The sequence below is a fragment of the Papio anubis genome, chromosome 14, assembly GCF_008728515.1.
Source record: "Papio anubis isolate 15944 chromosome 14, Panubis1.0, whole genome shotgun sequence".
NCBI classification, from domain to species: Eukaryota; Metazoa; Chordata; class Mammalia; order Primates; family Cercopithecidae; genus Papio; species Papio anubis.
In genome coordinates this window covers 9,250,133-9,262,035 of record NC_044989.1, presented here as the reverse complement: position 1 = coordinate 9,262,035, position 11,903 = coordinate 9,250,133, and the positions used below count along the sequence as shown (strand labels likewise).

The 11,903-nt window shown below is 41.1% G+C and overlaps 1 protein-coding gene across 5 annotated transcripts in view; it reads right to left on the bottom strand.

The window, feature by feature from the left end:
* The window catches only part of CPSF3 (cleavage and polyadenylation specific factor 3), a 50,930-nt gene extending 39,043 nt beyond the window's left edge, over positions 1–11,887 (bottom strand). For 3 of the 5 annotated variants that reach the window (XR_002516509.2, XR_002516510.2, XM_003908254.5), the window contains exons 1-6: positions 11,632–11,887; positions 6,622–6,685; positions 5,428–5,525; positions 4,563–4,691; positions 2,682–2,859; positions 1,400–1,489 (exon numbers count right to left, since the gene is read on the bottom strand). Coding sequence is in view for 3 of the 5 variants with exons in the window: in XM_003908254.5 (XP_003908303.1) it covers positions 1,400–1,489; positions 2,682–2,859; positions 4,563–4,691; positions 5,428–5,525; positions 6,622–6,685; positions 11,632–11,681 (609 nt within the window). In the remaining 2 variants the exon portion in view is untranslated. Of the gene's footprint in view, positions 1–1,399; positions 1,490–2,681; positions 2,860–4,562; positions 4,692–5,427; positions 5,526–6,621; positions 6,686–8,814; positions 10,254–11,631 lie in introns of those variants that run through there. The other 2 variants (XM_017947273.3, XM_017947274.2) reach the window with 2 other exon arrangements.
* Positions 11,888–11,903: the final 16 nt, after the last annotated feature.

Sequence of the window (11,903 nt, the reverse complement as noted above, 5' to 3'; positions counted from 1 at the left end):
ATGTCCATTTTGCTTTCCATTAGGAAGAAAAAGGTTATTTCTCCTACCTCTGATAAGTCAAAGCTTTTAAAATAGAAATAGATGTTGTTTCTTATACTTCTGCTTAAGAATATCCTTAAAGTCTTACTAGGTGTGGTCCACTGACCAGAAGATTAACATCCCTTTGGAGCTTATCAGAAGTGCAAAATCTCAGACCCCAGCCCAGACATACTGAATCAGAATTTGTACCTTAGCAATATCATCAGATGATTATATGCATATTAAAATTTGAAGCACTCCTTTAAAGTATGGTACTATGAAAATAACTACTTTTTCTGAGGGTTCAAAAATGAATCTTCCCTTAAATTAAGTTTATATGCTGGGCATACCATGAGCAGAGTCCAATGTAATCTGCTGACATGTTGCTTATGCACTGCAGTGTGTACTGGCCCACATGCCTGGGCAGCTGGGGAATGTGGTAGGTGGTGGAGGAGAAACAGACAACTCTTCCTCCTTGAACCACATACACCTGATGTTCTTATATATACCAAAAGCCTGCAAGATTTCTCTCCCAACCCCTGACTCTACCGTCAGCAACACACATCCCAAGCTGCCCCCAAAGAGCTTCGGTACACAGTCCATTTTTTTGCTCCCCTGGGACTTGTAACCTAGTAGGCAGACAGGACACACAGATAAACAAAACGATAAGTTAGCATGGACTAAGGGTCTGAGGACAGTCACCGTGGCAAAGGCAGTGAGGTCACGCCATTTCCAAAATGACCCATAGATGTTCTTCTACACATTGTCATCTAGAAAAATATATTTAGGAGACAGGGAGAGGGCACACCCAGTGAAAATGATCCTGCCCAAAGACGGCCTGACGATCTTGCCCAGAGACAGCCTGGTGCCTCTGATATTAGACTAGAGTTAATGCATTTAACACCAAGAAAGTGAAGCTGCACTACAAAAAGAAGTGCCTGCCCCAATTTTTTTTTTTGAGACTGAGTCTTGCTTTGTAGCCCAGGCTCAAGTGCAGCAGCGTGATCTTGGCTCACTGTAGCCTCCACCTTCTGGGTTCAAGTGATTCTTGTGCCTCAGCCTCCCCAGTACCTGGGACTACAGGTGTGCACCACCACACCCAGGTAATTTTTGTATTTTTTTTAGCAGACATGGGGTTTCACCATGTTGGCCAAGCTGGTCTCTAACTCCTGGCCTTAAGTGATCTACCCACCTCGGCCTCCCAAAGCACTAAGATTACAGGTGTGAGCCACTGTGCCTGGCCACCAATTTTCTTATATTAAAAAAAAAGATAAGTTTATATCCAATAACATGTTATGAAAGTGAGATCACAATATTATTTTCCAAAAGAAAAAAATCTGCTTACATTACATTGATTACAATATAGCACATTAATACTTACAATGATAAGAATATCAGGCTTAATGTTAGGAATTTCAGCTGCCATTAAGTGTCTATCTTCTTGTCTTGAGAAATCACCTGTGTACAAAAGCTATGAAAAAGATAAAACTAGAAAGTTAGGATTTGGGGAAGGCTTCATTTTGCTAGTGAATAGATTAAACTCATGAAATCCAAAAGTGCAGTTACAGTTTTAAAAAAGTCTAAAACTGATGAAATTTACATGCAGTGCTTGTGTCAAATTCAAAATGTGTAGTTTAGTTAGTAAACGGTCCCGTGCTTCAATTATTTCATCTAGTAAATGGGAATAATCTATTCCCAGTATCATCTCACAAAGATAACCTATATAACATTAATCCACTTGAGAAGTGCTCTGAACTTCGTAGAGAAAAAGGGCATGCTGACAAGGAAAGGAGTGCACTGAGGTACATGGTCTAAAACCAGAGATAAAATCGTAAGAAGGTCTGCATCAAATTCCAAGAGAATTCACATCGGCATTTGTGCTACTTATTTTTTGTGCCCTGGAGCAAACTGCAAGACTAAGAGATTCAGTGATATATTTTACAATTCAATGTCTAAAAGTTCCAAATGTAGAAGCAGCTGTGAAAAATTTAGGACGTTACACTAGAGCATCGGTTCTCAACTCTAGCTGCACGTTAGAATCACCTAGAAAACTCAAAAAGGAAAAGGCCAAGCTACACCTCCAGATTTTGATTCAATAGTTACTTTTCAACAGCTCCCTAAGAGATTCTTACGTGCAGCCAGAGTTCAAAGCCGCTGCTCTGGAGTCTAGAAACCTAGTAGTCCACCCACATTTGCAGAAGTTCAAGGGTTCCCTAAAGATCTTTCCTCATTAACCCCTTTTACTCTTGCAGTCCACTCTGCTTAGGGGCTTATCTGTGAATCCTAAGACATCAGGGGGACATGAATATCAAATTGTGTTTTATTTTTAAATGAATGCAGCCACAAAGACACCTCTTCCCTAACCAGTTTTCTAAAGGAAACTGAATCCTTTAGAATTCAGGGAATTCCTTTCTGAGGTGTTTATTTTACCCCTTTCTCAGTCGTTAACATTTTTTTTTCCTCAGTCTTGATACAGAAAGTATTGTAATGGAGGTAGGAACTACGATATTTAAAAGGAAAAAGTGTTAACTGTATTTTCATCTTATGATTCAGTGTTCTGACACTTTTGCAAGTCTTAGGGAATTTTTTTTTCAATAGTACTTGGTGGCACAAAGCTCTGTACTGATTTCTCTGGGGAGAAAAGCGCCAGAGCCAGAGGGTACCTTCACGCCTGCGATCTCAATCATGAACATGGCGGCTCCTAGGACGTGCCCTGCATGGTAACACCAAAACTTGATTCCTGCAACTTCCTTAACTTCATGAAAGTTGATAGTTTCAATTTTGTCCATGCTTTCTTCCAAATCCGTCTCGGTATACAACATGTCGTCCGCTGATATGTTACTAAATTTTGAAAGATGTCAGCAAAAACAATTAAGTCAGATTTTTTAAAAAGCCTTTGAACACAAAGAAATTGTGGATAACATATCCATGATGGTATTTCTTCAAAATATATTGCATGAATTATGCTATTTAAAAATTTTTAGAGATTTTGTGTATTTTTTTTTTTTTACTCTATTGTGTATATAGCCACAAAACTTGATTTTAAACAAACCATACAGGAAATTAAGATACTGAGCTCAAAGTACTCTCAATTTTCAGTAATACATACAGTAAATTAAGACAAAATACTCTTTAGGAGAGTATTCTCAAATTTTTTCCCACCCCAACACTCCTGAAAGATGTAACACACTCACATACATTGAACCATGGCAGATATTTCTCACATTAGGATGAGAAAAGATTTTTCTACAAAGTCTAGCACAGCCTTTCTTCTAAAAATTATGTTAATGTACTTATAAAAAAGGAAGAGAGAATAGTGGTTAAGGACACTGACTCGGGAGCCAGATTGTTTGGGTTCAAATCCTCGCTCTGTCTCTTACTGTGACAATTTTGGGCAAATAACCTAACCTCGCTGTGCCTCAGTTTCATCATCTATAAAATGGAATTTATAATAGAACCTACATCTTGAGTTGGTGTGAAGATTAAATATATTTATCTCCCAGATGGGTGCGGTGGCTCACGCCTGTAATTCCAGCACTCTGGGAGGCCACGGCAGACGGATCACTTGAGGTCAGGAGTTCAAGACCAGGCTGGCCAACATGGTAAAACTCCTTCTCTACTAAAAATACAAAAATTAGCCAGGCATGGTGGCACGCACTGCGTGCCTACAATCCTAGCTACTGGGGAGACTGAGGAATGAGAATTGCCTGAACCCGGGAGCGGAGGTTGCAGTGAGCCAAGATAGTGCCACTGCACTCCAGCCTGGTCAACAGCCCAAGACTCCATCTCAAAAAAAAAAAAAAAATATATATATATATATATATATAAATATATATATAATATACATGTGTATATATAATATATATACGTGTATTATATACGTATATATAATATATATAAAATATGTATCTTTTGTGTGTGAAGTTAATATACATTAGGAATTTAGGATTGGGCCTAATACGTGGTAAGCATTATTGAAGTGTTAATGAGTGTTACCACAATTAAGCATAACTCTTCCAATCCAGCCTAATGAAGTTTTAAAAGGACACAAAAGCTATATAAAGACTTCAAGGCCAGGCCAGTGACTCATGCCTGTAATCCCAGCACTCTGGGAGGCCATGGCAGGAGGATCACTTGAGCCCAGGAGTTTGAGACTAGTTTGGGCAACATAAGACCCCATCTCTTCAAAAAACAAAAAACCTCTGCTGGGTGTGGGGGCACATGCCTGTAGTCTCAGCTGCTTGGGAGGCTGAGGTGAAAGGACTGCTTGAGCCCAGGTGGTTGAGGCTGCAGTGAGCTGTGATCGCACCATTGCACTCCAGCCTAGATGACACAGCAAGATCCTGTCTCAAAAAAACCTTCAAGGTCAGGAAGGTGCTAGAAACACAATAGGTTTCAATGACCTTGTTAATGAATGATGAAATTACTAATATCCTTATACATGAAAAGAGAGCACCTCATTTTAAAACACAAAATGGTCCATATCTTGAACCATATGTACTCTAAAGAGCCAAAGTCGTGTATAATCTAATAAAGTAATTTACCTAACTTTGACATAATCGGAAAGAAGCCATCTATAAATAGCTTTTGTGGCATGAGTCATAAATGTTCTTCCTTTGAAACTTGTCTTCTGTAGAAACCAGGGCAGAGCTCCACAGTGATCCAAATGGAAACTTAAAAAGAAAGAGGCTGCATTAATTCTTAAAATTATTATCCATCGGATACCATGTAATGAAACTGTTGCTTACTGTACAAAACAAGTTTTATATAAACAACTATGTACTGACACTTTCAGAAAACCAAGAGTAGGTATGTGTAGAAGGAAGAAGTAACGCATACAGTTTTAATATGGAAGAAAGATGTTTAAAGTATCGTTTTTAAACAGCAAAAAAACTTTATTAGTGAACAATTAGGGACGAAGAAGAATATCCCAAACCTACTCTTGGCAGCCAGAATTACAGCAAACATCTTAGCAGAATAAAGTTGAAACATGGGTATCTCCCTGAGGTCACTGTCTTGTCACATTTTTCTATATGAACTCTATTTAAAAATAGTTTCAATAAAGTTGAAATGGTGTTCTTATAGAAACACGTGACAAAACAGTGACCTCAAGGAGATACCCTGGAAAAGGGCTTTCTTAGTCTCAAGTTTTACAATGATTCAAGTTCTGTACTATCTCCTTCTCACGTACTCACTGAACTTATATATAGAGATAGGTAAGTTTTTCATAGTAAACTTCTCTAGCCTGTGATGACATTATGGAGTGCTGGTTTAGACTTAGATGTCTGCAATATGCTTCCCAGCAAAAAACACTCTTTTAAAAAACCAAACTCTCAAAATCTAGTAAAGAATGAGCTTGACGGTAAAAGTCCGTGAAAAACAGCGTCATTAATAAAGGGAAAAACTTACTGACTAATTAATAGGAGATCAATCTCAGCTGGATCAATTAAATCAATATAAGGAAGAGCATCCATTCCTTCTAGGCCAGGGTGGATCCCACAGTCCAGCTGAAAGAGACAGGAAAAGAGATCACAATCTCCTACGTATTTTATTAAAATTCATTCAGCAAATAGACAATAATTCTAGATCTATCACCCACATACTCAAGATAGACTCCAGACACTAGCACTTGGAACATGATTCTTATTAAAAGTGGCAAATATGCCATTAACAATTCTAACTTCCCAACAAATTTAAAATTTAGCTCACATTTAGGGGTCACAGGATGCAAAGTACAAAACAGCTTCTTTCCAACTACTTTTGGTCGTCATTCTAACAATGAATTAAGTATTTTTCAAAAACTTCGATATCAGAAGATTAAAATTAAAAAAGCTTATAGATTTACTACTACCAGATCTTGTGAGAAGATCATAATTAGAAATGGGAAATTTACCTGATCAGGATAATTTAAATATTTTTAAGGCATTAGGGAACAAATTCTTAAGACTCGGTCACTAAAGTTACTTATTTTTATGGCGTTACTACCAAATTAACACAATAGATGACTAAAAAGATGACTATGTCTGACCTATTCATATTCTTTTCAGATTGGGAAGAGTTGAGAAGAAAGAGAAATCAAAGGAACATGAGACACAGAACTGACTTTCTAATGAGTACTTTAGAATGAAACCATCTCCTCTAACCCCTCTACTTTTCAGGCTTAGAGAAGCAGAGTGACTTATCCAAGGCCGGCAGCCCCAATGGGACTTGGGCATCCAACCTTCTCTAGGCCAAGGCTTGATCCCCACATGCTGGAGGCGGCTAGAGCTCTCAATGTGTTCAGTGATTGGGCCCTTGGATCTTCCACTTGGGATGGGGCAGTTAGGCTGGCTGAACCCTTCAGGAGTGGAAGAGGGACTTCGAAGAAGTAACAGTTCAACAGATCTAGCTGACAATTTTACAGTCATAGAATATATCTTCTTAATCAACTAAATTACTAAGTAGAAGTATGTATTAGTTTTTCTCATTAACATTATACAGCATAGATTGCATGCACTATAACATTTTTCTGGGAGCTAAAAAGATAACTAGTCTACGAGAAAAGACTAACACCCAATACAGACAGAGCCACATTATTAAACTGAGTACAAAAATAGTAATTACCATTATTTTTCTTCCTTTGAACTCGAGAATAATACATGATCTTCCTACTTCTTGCCCAGCTCCACTGTAAACATTCAAGGGGAGAAAAAAAAAAGGATTTAAAAAAACATCAAAACCAAGTCCAATAAACTTACTTTTTTACAATGTGCACTACATCCCATCTGATGACAGCACCTCACTGAAAAATTCTGAGACATAAGAGAGTTCTACAAAATTACAAAGGCAGGGAAGAACAGTGTCCACGTGGGAAAAGATGAAAACTGATCCTTGGGAGTCCAGGGATCTCGCAGTTGTTAAAATTGAGAGAGAAGGCGGTAGAGATTCAAGAAGCCCAAAGGTTTGGGCTTGATTTAAATTCAATTTTCTGAATTTTAGGATTAAATTATGATGTATTTAAAATGTAAAATAGCAGTTATGCAGATTATGTAATAATACTTTTAGAATTAGCACTTAAGTAGAAAGCCATAAGCATATCAACACTGTCATCTTCTTTAAGATCATAATCTGTATTTGCCAAACGGTTTAAATTTAAATGGCTTGGCGCGGTGGCTCGTAATCCCAGCACTTTGGGAAGCCGAGGCGGGCAGATCACTAGGTCAGGAGATCGAGACCATCTTGGCTAACACAGTGAAACCCTGTCTCTACTAAAAATACAAAAAATTAGCCAGGCATCGTGGTGGGCGCCTATAGTCCCAGCTACTCGGGAGGCTATGGCAGGAGAACGGCATGAACCCGGGAGGCGGAGCTCGCAGTGAGCAGAGATTGTGCCACTGCACTCCCGCCTGGGCGACAGAGCGAGACTCTGTCTTTAAAAAAAAAAAAAAAAAAAATTTTAAATACTTATTCATACTGTGAATTTCAATCGCTTTTCCTTCTACTTTCTGTTATTTCAGCATATTTTATGCCAAGTACTTAAATAACTTTTGTTTCTTCTTAAATTAATAATTTCAGCCATAATTAGCAATGGTCACAAGGCACACTTCAAGTTACACCTCACTTTTCAAATCCCTCACCTTCCTTGATGCCTTTCCCCAATCATTCTAGCTCACAATTCACTCACTCACTCAACATTAAGCAGCTTCTATTTGCCAAGCACTGTATTAAGTGCGTAGGACATGGAAATGCCTTACAGGGACCCTGACCTCAAGGAACTCATTCAGATGGACATGCAATGGACCTCTCCCCAAACTGAGATCCTACCTCCGAGCAGGTGTTGATACAGAAGATCAAACAACTGTGGACGAGAGCTGCCATGAACTCCTGGCCTTCCACTTTTTAATCAGTTTTTAATTATTGTGGATACCCTGGCCTTGCACTTTAACTGGCCCTCAATGTTGCCTAGCTGTTTTCTCCATCTCATTTCCATATCAACTATTTTCAAACTTTCTCCCCTTTCCCACATTTTCCAACCCTCTATCCTCTTCTTCACTTGAGGTATGGGCCATCTTCTGCATCAAAAAAATAAACAGTCCATTTGTAAATTTCCTCAACTTCATGTTGGTACAATAATTAAAAATGCATGTACCAACAGGGTACCAACCTGCCCACATCTGTCTCCTTCCATTTCTCCTCTATAGATAGAACAGACCTCTCTTTCCACGACGAATCTTTCCACCATTCTACTCTATGTACTCCCTCCATCCTTCTGAGGAACTGAACACTGCTGTGTCATTGACATTTTCCTCACTGTCTGCTCTTTACCATCCAATCCAAATTGAAATACACTACAGCCATGTTCATCCCCAAATTAAAATCCCTTGACTCTCATCTCCTTTAGTTCCCACTTCATTCTTTCCCCAGCCCGCCTCCTAGGGCAGTGGACCCTCCTGTACTTCCTCACCTTCCACTCACTCCTCAATTCACTCTCCTCTGGCTCTAATCACTTTTCTGAAACTATCTTTGCTGCTCCGTAGTCATTTCAGTCTTTTTTTTTTTTTTTTTGGGACAAGGTCCCCCTATGTTGCCCAGTTGGCCTCCAACTCCTAGGCTCAAGTGATCCTCCTGCCTCAGCCTCCCAAATAGCTGGAACTATAGGTGTCAGTCCCTATCTTGTTCTCTTGGCAGCCTTTGTCATTCGTAAGGAGTACTTGCTCCTTCCTCATGCACCTCTCCCTTGGCTTCTCTGACGTGATGCTCTCATCCTGTCTTGCTGGCTTTCCTGTTTCCTTCACATATTCAGCCACCTCTGCCCACCCTTTAAATGTTGATATTCCGAGGGTTTGCTCCTTGGCCAATTTCTCAATCTTCATTCTCATCTTTCTGACATGCTAAGGACTTCCAAGCCCGTATTCGTAACCCAGATTGTTCTTCTGAATTCCAGACCTTTAATACATACACGGGACACTAGGTATCTCTACTAGGATCTCTCCCGGGACTTCATATTCAATATGCCAAACTGGTTTCCACCACATGCCCCCTACTTGCTCTGCTTTCTTCCTGAAATGCTTTGTCTTCAGATATTGATGTGGTTGGCTCCTTTGTATCATTTGGGTCTCAGTTCCAATGTCACCTTCTCAGATGCTTTCTCTTGACTACCTCCTCTAATTTGCCCTTCACAGCAAGCCACAACCCAGCATCATGTTATCTTAATACTTACAACTACATGAAGTTATTGTATCCACTTATGTCTTGCTTCAGGCTACTAAATGAAAGCTTCCTAAGAACAGAGGCATTGTCCACCTTATTCACTGCTGTATTGCTACAGTACCTGGCATGTAGTAAATCACAAAAAATACTTATTGAATGAATAAAACTCCTCAATTTTGAACCTTGGAAAGATTACGCTAAATGAAAGATGCCAGAGACAAAACACTATGTATTGTATGATCGCACTTCTATGAAATGTCCACAACAGGCAAATCGGTAGAGAAGTAGATTAGTGGTTGCTAAGGTCTGGAGAGGTAGTGGGGATTGCCCATGACTGCTAATGAATACAAGGTATCTTTTGGGAGTGATGAAAATGTTCTGGAATGAGAGAGGGGTGATGGTTGTATAACTCTATGTTAAGAACGACTGAGAGTTGTATGGTATATAAATTGTGAGTTGTATGGTATGTAAACTGTATCTCAATAAAGCTGTTATGAAACAACCAAACTCCCAAATTTACTCCAGAGTTGCCCCACTTCCTACACTCCTAGAGTGAAGAACACTACCCTTTCCCAACTGCCAAACTTAGGAATCCGAGTCATCATAACATCCTCTCTGCCCTGCCTTCACTCCCCACAACCACCCTTCCAGTACAGCTGATCAGCCACAAAATCCTGAAGATCTCATTTGCATACTCTCTCACACTCATGTCACTCACTACAGGCTCTGACCACCTAGACTTGGAATCTTTCAATGATATCTTACTGAACCTGCTCTACTCAATCCATCCTTTTATTCAGCTGCTACACTGCTGCCAGGAGTGATTTTCCTAAAACATAATTCCCCACAATATCCATGCTTGCTTAACAGCCTTCGCTGGCTCCCTGTAATTGACTATCTGATAAAGGTCCAAACTCTTATGTATATGAGGTGCTTCCTAAACTGGACCTCAACAGCCTGTCGCTTCATCTGCTAACTCAACTCTTTAGCTACAGCCATGAGGAATCTGGCCACAAGTTGTGGCCACTCTCACTTTCACATGTGCCACTTCCACTGCCTAGAACACCCTGGGCCCCCCAGTGTTCAACTCCTACTCATTCTTTAGGACTCAGCTCAAGCATCACATTTTTCAGGATGCACGAGGTATCCTTTTTTCCTCAATCTGTCAGAAATCCCTTTTCCATACTTTCACAGTGCTCAGTGCAATGCCTACCTGCGCTCTTAGATTAGCTATTATTTACAAAGCACCTACCGCGATCTTTACTCTTCAAGTTTTATCTTATTTCCATATGAGAAAACGGGTTCAGTGAGGTTGTTGTCCTACTAAGTGGTCAAGTAGATAACGGACTTCAGGTCTGACTTCAAAGTAATGGTCTCCTATTATTCCAAAGTATCTCTCCAATACTTCCCACTGTGCACTGTAATTCTCTCCATAAGGGCGAGAGCAATTAACTGGGCCCTCCTTTGCATCTGTATCCCCACGTGTGGTGCTTGACACTTGACACTTGCTAAAGAATTGAGTTAGCAGATCAAGAGACAGTGTTTGCTCATCACAGGAAGACATGACAGGTGTGATCCAAGCAGAAGGAAACGGACTATGTCCCAAGCAGGTGCTCAATGAAGCCTTACTGAACGAATGTGTAAAGGAGATCTTTTCTACCTTTTGGAAAGCGTATATTCATGTTGTGCCAACTAATATTTAACAATAAACATGTTGTGGGTTCGAAATGCTCATCTGTAGGAATCCAAGTTCTCTACATTTGCATCTCCCCTTCAGCAGCATTCCCGACTGATGAGGACCATGTCCACTGAAAGGCCACTCTCCTTACGGACAGTCGAGGGCTGAGTTTTTGTCCCTAACACCTCTGCACTTTCTCCTCTCCAGCTTTACACCTTCCTTATTCTACTAGGACCTGAGCTGAGAAGATCGAAACTCAAGGCACGTCCCTAATATTTTCTAACTTCTGGCACATGTGAAGCCCTGGTGTTAGGAAACAGACTTAATTCTTCCCTGCACCGCTGTAGCCTCATTCAGGTCCTCCTCTCATCCTGTCGATCATAAGCGTCACCGGCTCTCTCACGGCTTGCCCTGACGCGCAGAGATCCGTCCTTGTGCTAAGTGAAAACGCTTTTTAGCGTGTATGAAAAGCGGCCGGTGGCCCCGGAAAACTTTTTTTTTTCCGACTCCAACATACCCTCCCCTGAAACTGATAAAGAAGCAAAATCCCGTTCACTCTAGCAGGCCCCTTCCAATCAGTGGTCCTCCAACCCCTCGAGCCTGAGAAGCCTGGCCCGCAACCGCGGACCAAAGGCAGGCTGCCGGCGACGGTGGGAGCGCGGGCGACGGAGGAGGCCAAAGTCTCCGGTTATCCCTCGCACCCCTCACAGCCCTTGGCCTTATTCCCTCTCTCGTTGGTCCCTTACAGAGGTCGGATCAGCAGCTGGTCGCTCTCCTCAGCAGGAATCGCAGACATCCCGAAAGTGTGAGGGCGAAGCGGGGGCGGGGAACAGGTCGCCGGGGTCTTCCTAAATTGGAAGGTAAATAAAGAAAGAAGAACCCCATCCACCAAGAGAACAACTTCCGTCACTCCGGAGCCCGCGGCACTAGACTCCTCCCCTCGACTTCCGGTTGGGGGACGTCGCTTGCGAAGCTTCCCACCACTCGGGGTCCTGGAACCGGGCGCGGGACGTCAGGA